This window comes from Wolffia australiana, chromosome 7 (genome assembly GCF_029677425.1).
Source record: "Wolffia australiana isolate 7733 chromosome 7, ASM2967742v1".
Lineage (NCBI taxonomy): Eukaryota > Viridiplantae > Streptophyta > Magnoliopsida > Alismatales > Araceae > Wolffia > Wolffia australiana.
The window spans coordinates 1,171,640-1,181,216 of record NC_135841.1 but is presented as its reverse complement, the minus strand read 5'-3'; the positions used below and the strand labels follow the sequence as shown (position 1 = coordinate 1,181,216).

General features: G+C 37.1%; 1 protein-coding gene across 1 annotated transcript; it reads left to right on the top strand.

Moving 5' to 3' along the window:
- Window positions 1–610: 610 nt before the first annotated feature.
- Window positions 611–3,521, top strand: MFL1 (Mitochondrial substrate carrier family protein). Its single transcript, XM_078578844.1, has 3 exons — window positions 611–1,118; window positions 1,374–1,595; window positions 2,810–3,521. The coding sequence occupies exons 1-3, from the start codon at window positions 702–704 to the stop codon at window positions 3,314–3,316; spliced, it is 1,146 nt and encodes a 381-aa protein (XP_078434970.1). The 5' UTR covers window positions 611–701; the 3' UTR covers window positions 3,317–3,521.
- Window positions 3,522–9,577: the final 6,056 nt, after the last annotated feature.

Sequence of the window (9,577 nt, the reverse complement as noted above, 5' to 3'; positions counted from 1 at the left end):
GGGAGAGAGAAAGAGAGATACAGATGGAGAGAGGGGGAGAGAGAAAGAGAGATACAGACGGAGAGAGGGGGAGAGAGAAAGAGAGATACAGACAGAGAGAGGGAGAGATAGAAAGAGAGATACAGACGGAGAGAGAGGGAGAGAGAAAGAGAGATACAGACAGAGAGAGGGAGAGATAGAAAGAGGATACAGACAGAGAGAGGGAGAGATAGAAAGAGAGATACAGACGGAGAGAGGGGGAGAGAGAAAGAGAGATACAGACAGATAGAGGGAGAGATAGAAAGAGAGATACAGACGGAGAGAGGGGGAGAGAGAAAGAGAGATACAGACAGAGAGAGGGAGAGATATAAAGAGAGATACAGACAGAGAGAGGGAGAGATATAAAGAGAGATACAGACAGATAGAGGGAGAGATATAAAGAGAGATACAGACAGAGAGAAAGAGATGGAAGAAGGGAGGGAGAGAGAGAGAGAGAGAGAGAGAGAGAGAGAGAGAAAATATGCATATCATCTTTCTGTTTATCTGTGCCCAAAAACATGTTTGGGCCACAGCTATGACGTGGGCCGAACCAGTAAGTCAGTAACTCTCCCAAAAAACTCATCTTTCCCTTCCCTTCGCTACTTCCCCACTACCTTCTTCATCTTCTCCACTTTCTTGCCGAAGAGAAAACATCCAGAGCAGAGACTCCCCTCCTCAGATCAATGGGCTCCGAACCCACTTCCCATCCGGACACCTCACAGTTCAACGCTTCCTTCCTCCATCTCAACACCCTTCTCCTCTCCAACCAGCACAACTCCATCCTCGACCTCAGCATTTCCCCAATCTCCATACCCAGAATAAACCCATCTCGCCGGCGCCATGGGCACTCCCTGAAGAAGAACAGCTTCGCATCGACCTCCCTTTCGACCCACAATCGCGCCGATTTGAGGCCCAGATCGTTGCTGAAGAAGCTCTCCACCGTCGATCGCGCCTTGATCGGAGCCATGGCCGGGGGCATCGCCGGCGCCTTCACCTACGTCTGCCTCCTCCCCATCGACACCGTCAAGACCAAGCTTCAGACCAAAGGCGCCGCCCAAGTCTACTCCAGCGCCTTGGACGCCGCCGTCAAGACCTTCCAGGTAACGCTTTGGCATCAACCCAGTTGTAGAATTGTAGAATCAGATGTAATTATCATCAACCCAGTTGTAGAATTGTAGAATTAGATGTAATTATCATCAACCCAGTCGTAGAATTGTAGAATTAGATGTAATTATCATCAACCCAGTCGTAGAATTGTAGAATTAGATGTAATTATCATCAACCCAGTTGATTTAATTCCTCAGAATTGTGTTCATAGTGGTTGAATTTGTAGTTAATTGCGTGGTTTATGCCAGGCCAGCGGTGTTCTGGGCTTCTACAGGGGGGTCTCCGCCGTCGTCGTTGGCTCCGCCGTCTCGTCGTCCATCTACTTTGGGACGTGCGAGTTCGCCAAAGCCGTCCTGTCCACAATTCCTTCGTTCCCGGCTTTGCTCGTGCCGCCTGCCGCCGGCGCCGCCGGCAACATCGTCTCCTCCGCCGTGATGGTGCCCAAGGAGCTCATCACGCAGCGCATGCAGGTAGAATTTGCCCAGAAGTCAACTGGCATGTCAAAGGCGACACCCTCGTTGACATTTTTCAATTACAGACTGCAATGTTGACCATCTTTGACATTTTCAGTCAACCGTCAACTGTTGATATGGTTGGCATTGTCAGTCAACCGTCGACTGTTGACCATCTTTGATGATATGGTTCATGCATGGATGACAAACGTGACGGAACGGATTCCTATCCTTCACCAGTCATCAGTCTTGACCTTTGAATGGAAATGGAACGAATTCCGTGGCTGACTCGGTTCCATTCTGTCATCAAACTCCGCTCAATTAGTCTATTTTTTATCATCCCATGCTGTCCGTCCAAGATCTGAAGGCCAATTTAGTCCCACTATTAGTCAACCGTCAGCCCCGGGTGGTTGACATTGTCAGTCAACCATCAACTGTTAACCATCTTTGATGATATGGTTCATGCATGGATGACAAACGTGACGGGACAGATTCCAATCCTTCACCAGTCATCAGTCCTGACCTTTGAATGGAAATGGAACGAATTCAGTCACCGACTCGGTTCCATTCTGTCATCAAACTCCGGTCAATTAGTCTATTTTTTGTCGTCCCACTCCGTCCGTCCAAGATCTGAGGACCAATTTAGTCCCATTATGTTGTCCATCCTCAAACTTTTAATCATGATGAGAAGGGTTGTTGACATTGACAAAGTCGACCACATCAAGTAAACCGCCCGTCAACGTCATCGACATTGTCACATGTCCTGGAGATCTTTGAATGTGAGCAAGTGGAGGACGCCATTCATGGGGGGTTCTATCCTCTTTGATATTGAAGGATGCCCAGACAGTTTGAGGTCATCTGTCAATGTCAACCATCATTTTCACTCAATTATGAAGTTAAAAGTCATCGGCCGGGTCAATTTCTTTGACCCTCGTTGATGATAAGGACAACAATTGTTTATAATGAAGCCATTAGCCTCTAAATGCTAACCACTCATCAATGTCATCATCCTCATCATCGTAACATGTCATGGCTATTTTTGAAGGATGCCCAGACAGTTTCACTCGATTATGAAGTTAAAAGTCATCGGCCGGGCCAATTTCTTTGACCCTCATTGATGATGACGACGACAATTGTTTATAATGATGCCATTAACCTCTAAATGCTAACCACTCATCAATGTCATCATCATCATCATCATCGTAACACGTCATGGTGACTTTTGCATGCAGGCGGGTGCAACAGGCAGGTCATGGGAAGTTCTCCTGAGGATACTTCAGAAAGACGGAGTCTTGGGGCTGTATGCGGGGTACTCAGCGACGTTGCTGAGGAACTTGCCGGCAGGGATATTGAGCTACTCCTCGTTTGAGTACCTGAAGGGCTTCGTGCTAGGGAGGACAGGGAGGGCGGCGCTCGAGCCGGCGGAGAGTGTGGCATGTGGGGCGCTGGCGGGGGCGATATCGGCATTGCTGACGACACCGCTCGACGTGGTGAAGACGCGGTTGATGACACAGATGCATGGGGAGGGGGGAAAGAGAATAACGGAGACAGTGGGGCAGATTCTAACAGAAGAAGGGTGGCAGGGGTTGTTCAGGGGCATGGGGCCTCGTGTTCTTCACAGTGCTTGCTTTGCTGCTATAGGGTACTTTGCTTTTGAGACGGCTAGGCTCAGCCTGCTGAATCAGTATGTTCAACGCAAGGATCAGGCAGAAAATATCAGAGATAATAAGTTGGACTAGCATGATCTCTGTGATCTCAAATGCTTAATTTTTTTACTCTTGCCGAAGCTTATCTAGTAGTTTTTTTCTGAATATAATCAATTAGGGGCAATGGAGGGATAGATAGAGCATTTGTTTGGAAATCTCTAGCATTCTATGTTTTATTTATGACATATCAGAAAGATGATATAGTTTTCTTTCTATACTTTGATTTCATGTGAAGCAAGGAATTTATCAAGTGGGAGATGACTGAAATTTACTTTCAACGCAATCTCTTGGCGGGGGAGAAGGGCTTTGTCCCTATCAAGAGAGAGAGCTAGAAATTGAAAATCAAGAATCGTTAGGTGATTTCACTGTCCCTGGCATTATTTAGCAAGTGGACCCAGATAATGAGACAGCATTGGGCATGTCCCTTACGGGCAAGGCAGCCCACTTCCTTGAATTTGGTTTGCCTCTGATTAGTGCCATGTGATACACCAAATTAATCTCTAAACACATATTGAAGCATGAAAAATACCAAGAATATATGCCTTAATTAGGGGTCTAAATGGAATTTAATAATAATAATTAATTGAATTTAAACTGATTTAACAATTAGGTTATTTTATAACTAAATTTTTATCTGGTTATATCTTCATAAGTGGGTAACAACAAGAAGGTAGACTACTAATTTACTTATTGTTGGTGATCGAGAGATTAATCTTGTGTTAAAAAATAAAGTCACTTGGACTATCATAAAATTAGCTTTGTATTTCGTCAGTGACAATCATGTATCCAACAATTATTATAGACAAAGTAGTGGTACAGAGATTGGATTTCCAAGACACCTCATAACCATCAATGGTGAATATCAAACCTGACAGTGACTTCTTTTATCAAGATTTTATGCATAGTAAAAGAAATTGTACAACTAACTTTTATATAATTTTTTAATATTTTTCCTTTTTTCTAGCAATGTTCATGCCTAAAATTTTAAATTATGCAGTTTCATTCATTTAAAGTTATTTAGTTTGTGACCTATATAGTGACTATTAAATGTCTCCTTTGGTTAAATAATCAAAACATAATATTCTATAAAATAATACAAATGAATAAACCATAAAAGATAATTCTCTTTGAGTAATATATTAATAGTTGACAATAACATAGGTTAAAATTTTCCTTATAACAGACACTATTTATAAAACATGAGACTTTTTATCTATTATCCATTTGATGTCATTTCACAGGATTATACCAAGTCAATCTACTAGGATTATGGGTTTGATCAGTATTTTGAAATTTAGTTTAAGTATAATCAGAAATTTTTCATAATCATGTCCATTCAAAAGTTGAAAACACTTTAAAACCAGTGGATATTTACCAAGAACAATTTTAGGTTTAACTAAAGTTTATATTCTCCTAATCATCTACAAATAAAGAGAAAATTATATTGCTTAAAATTGGGATAAATAGGAGAAAAAAGTAGCTAATGGTCTTGACTAGTCTCAATAAAAACAACTGTGGAGAACAGTTTGGTTATATAGGTATAAAACCATTTTTATACGTTTATTTATATTTTTAAGAGGTAAAATGTGACATATTGACTTTCAATAAACCTACCTTGGATCTATACACTTTCCTTTCTTTAAGGCATTTAGTTACATGACAGAGACTCTAATAATGCAAGATAACTATTCATTGAATTGCCCCTAAAGTCTTGAATTTCATTTTTCCTCTTAAGAAGGTAAGCTAAAGAGAAACTGGACAAATATAGTTTATGGGTCACTTCCTCTGACTCCTCTCTGGATGTACAATCTTTGCAATTCACCTTATCAGGCCAATGCACTCCACCCAGCTATTTCTATCGGTTCATTGAACACTATACATAATTATCTGATTACTTCCATACGTATTATTAAAACATAAAACTAGAATTCAATGCAGGGATAACTTATGAACGGATGTTCATGGGCGCATAGCACTTGACCAAGACCCTTTAACATTTCATTAAAAATAAATGACATGTACTTCTTTTTTGAGACAATCATAATTCTGGAATAATAACAATCAATATTGAATAAATTTGTATTTTCTGTGGATGCTCATGATGAAGAAAACACTTTAAAATATCCATGATTTAACATGAATAAGATTCCTCATAAAAACTGAAAGGCCCAAAATAATTATATTTGTCTTTACATATATTATGTTCTCAGATACTCCTACCACATCTAACTTCATGGCAATTTTAACTCTCTTTTCGCTAGCTCCAACAGGCCATTCTCCATTCCCGTAGCCTTTACAGCCTTCCCATACTCGTCCCAAACCTCTCCCAACCCAATATGTCAGATTCTTTCTCAATAACTCATAAAAAAGAATAGAAATATCTACAAGTAGTGCCAATATATTTGAGTTCTCGTATAATAATTCTATAGTGATTAAATTTATTTTAATTCTACATCTAAGATTGATATAGTTAAAAATTAAATACTTTTTTATTTTAGAAAATATAAAATTCACTTAACTCTTGGCTAGGAAATAATTCACTTAATTTTATATGAAAATTAAAGAATAAGTTAAATCATGGGAAATAATCTAAAAGGACCCTCAAAATTCACTTCAAATAAAAAAATGTGAATATTTTTTACTTTCTAAAATTTCTAGAGTAAAAAATATTTTTAATCCTTGATTCATACTCTATGAAACATATTGAGCCAATGTACATGACATAATATGCTCGGGTATTTGGAATCATGTAATTATTGGCTTGTAGGTTCTTCAACAAGACATCCTTTGAGTCTCGTGTTTAAGGACCACTTAACTGTGACATGAATTGACATGGTTGAAAGTCACAGATAAAATGATTCGTGGGTATATACAAAAAGATTCATTTTATTTATCCTTAGTGTTTGATGACCCCAAAATGACTCATGAAAACATACACATCTTAAGGTCATTTTTGTATCATTTATTGATCCCACCTTCATTTTGATATGAATTATCATTTCATGCATTATTTTGCCATTTGGTTAAAACAACATATTTTAATATTTCTACATAATATACATGCCTATACAGTTTCATGTAAAATTTGGTTGAAGATCATCCTTTTTAATGGATTGAATTATCTTTCTAGTTGGTGGTGTACATTTTTCAGGGCTGGAGTAAATAAAAGAATTAAATAACATAGTAGTTTTTAGATGCCATGAGCCAATGGCTGAGCCAGGCACTGGCAGTGCTCAAGCATGCCAAGCTGGCGAGCGTAGAGCACTCAAGACAGCTACAAGCTGGCGAGCACAAAGCGCTCAAGCCTGCCCCCAGTCTGAAAGTGCCAACATGCAGAGATCTGCACAAGGAGTCCACTGAAGGCCTGGAAAAGGAGACCACCAAAGGTCCAAAATCAGGAGGGCCAATGCATGTTCATGAGGCTCATGCACTCGCACGAGAGGGGAAGTGTTTCATTTATTCAATTGAGTTCCCAATCAGAATTTGTATGGAAATAGTATTTATTAAAAGTTTTGATATGGGACAACCTCTAGTGGATTCCTTCCATCCCCTGGCTGGACCAACAAGAGAAGAAAAGAAGGTCGCAGACCAACAGGATGTGATCTCAAGAAATAATTAAGGAAAACCATGACCAGGCTTTGGGCCGTCTCAGCCCGTAGCCCAGGTCATGGCAGGCCAATTTTTAAGTTGCTACTTGATCTTGACCATCTGATCCTCTTAACGAAGATCAGACAGCCCAAATATTATTTTATTCTTTTTGTTATTTTCTATTTTATGTTTCTGATTTGGTGCAGCCACCAATGAGAAAAATGGGACCACCAAATGAGCCCATTGGAGACAGAGAAAGCGTCTCTTGACCCTTTAAATCTGAATTTTGATGCCAAATTCCAGATCTCTCATCATAGGAACTGTAGCAACAAGGGGGACCCTTTTAGAGTCTCTCTGTTCATTTAAGGTCATGACATTCTCCTAGGAGCTTGGTAACTTCAAGACATCACCAGATAAGGCTTAAGTAGATGGAGGAAAAGAGAATGGGAAATTTTCACACCAAAGCTAGGGGGAGGCGATCGGCATCCCCATCCTTCTTTCTTCAAATCAGATGTGATCTGGTACTTTTCTTGGCTTGATTTGGATGAAAGTTATTTTATGAACACGGTAAATTGAATAGAATATAATTTTTAATCCAAGTGGAGTTTCATTTCATCATGTTTTCATAGTGTGGCGTCTTTGAGGCATTCTGTCAAACACCTATCGGACACTGACAGTTTTTCCAATTTATTCCTAATTTTACCATATAAAAATATTTTTAAAACTTATGAAATATAAATTTTTATGTAAACCATATTTATATGATTCTAGTCTACCCACAAACATAAAATAATATAAATACATTTCTCTCAATTAATCTTATTAATCCTTCTATCGTCTCTCAATCTCTCTCTATATCTAGTTAATTAAACTATTTTAAAAAGTTGGAATTTATCCTCTCTACCTAACAAATTAACTCTTCTAAAATTAAAGAATACCTATTCTCTAATATGTCTCTCTGAATATTAAATTCTTAGCATATATAGATCTTTCTCTCCTTCATTAATCTATATCTAATTAAATACTCCCTCTCTTAATCCCATCATAGTCCTTATCCATTCCTCTCCATTCTTCTTCTCATATCTCAATAAAATAAAACAACCCTATTCAGTACTTATTACCTTAATCGTAATATCCCTTTGCTTACTATTTATAAATAAATAAATATATATATCTTCTAGATTAAACATAACCTAGTCTCAACTAAAATAAATAACTCTACTAAGTACATCACTTACTACTCATAGTATCATTACTAATATCTGTTCACCTTACTTTTCTTTACATTAATTAGAAAAGATATTAAAAAACTCTTCCATTGTCTATCTTTATTTTAATAATATACATAAATTTCCATCTTCAATTAATCACCATCTCTTATATACATACAAACATTAATTCAAAAAATATAAATAATTGATATCTTATCTTATAAACATCTTACATGTACCTTCTTTATTTCTCTCCAACTCTTAAAATATATCTCCACTTACTAATTAAACATCTTCATTGTTAGTACTATCACCTCGCTTACTCAAATTGTAATTAATTACTTTCATTATCCTTATTATCATCTTATTTTCCCTAATCCTAACTCATTCATTAAATTACCTCTAAAGGCCAGTTACTGTGGAGACACATCACTCCCATTATACGTACTTGAGTGAGTCTCTATAATAAAAAAAATTATTTGATTAAAGAAAATTATATTACAACATCACTAATGTGAACACCACAGTTTTCTTCCATGAGTGTCTTCCCACAGATGTTCATGAGATCTACCATACTACTCACTTGAGACATAGTATATAGTACTAATCGATAATATGATATACTTCTTTAATATTCCTTGAATCGTAATGTTTGTAATATGTCTTTCAATATAGGGAATCAATGCATTATGTCCTCATCATTTCACATACCCTTGCATTTCATTTAAATAACACAAATTAATAATAATGTATTAATTAATTTAAATAATGTGGATTTGTTGTTAACTTTCAGAGAAACTAACTCCATCTAAACCTGCAACCATCCATTGGCATTCTGAGCTCACTTTCTGATCCAATATGCCAATCTGATCACCAGAAGAATCCTGGAATACAAAAGACATAAACTCTTAAATAGTTTCTGAATTAAATAAATCATTTCATTGTAAAGACCAACATCCTGGAAACATCCCTGAAAAGCTAGACAAATCATAAAACCCTAATTAAGATTCTTGAATATTTTTTACCCTCATTTTCATGCATAGAAGTTATTTCATTACTTATATACATTATAAAATAATAAATATCATGCCCATGTGCTCACTAATACAATTATGCATAAAATAAATAAAACTACATAAATATTAAAACTAATTCATCTAATAAATAAAAATGCACAAATATTAAAATTTATCCATGTAATTCATGCATGTTATCATTTTTTTATATCCTATATAGGTGTCTACTAATGATTTGTCTACTTTTTAATATCTATTTTTCTCCTTCATTACTCGCTTAACTATTGGATTCTGTTGAATTTTATTTGTATATCCCTGTCTTTTCGCATACATCTAATATAACCTTCTCATATCATCATCATAATTATCACCATGTGTTATATTATAAAATATCCATCGTCATATCCTAATCACCATTCCTTGTGGCGACTACACTTTCTTGTCACTATATAATCATAATTTTTAGAGTGAATGCCTTG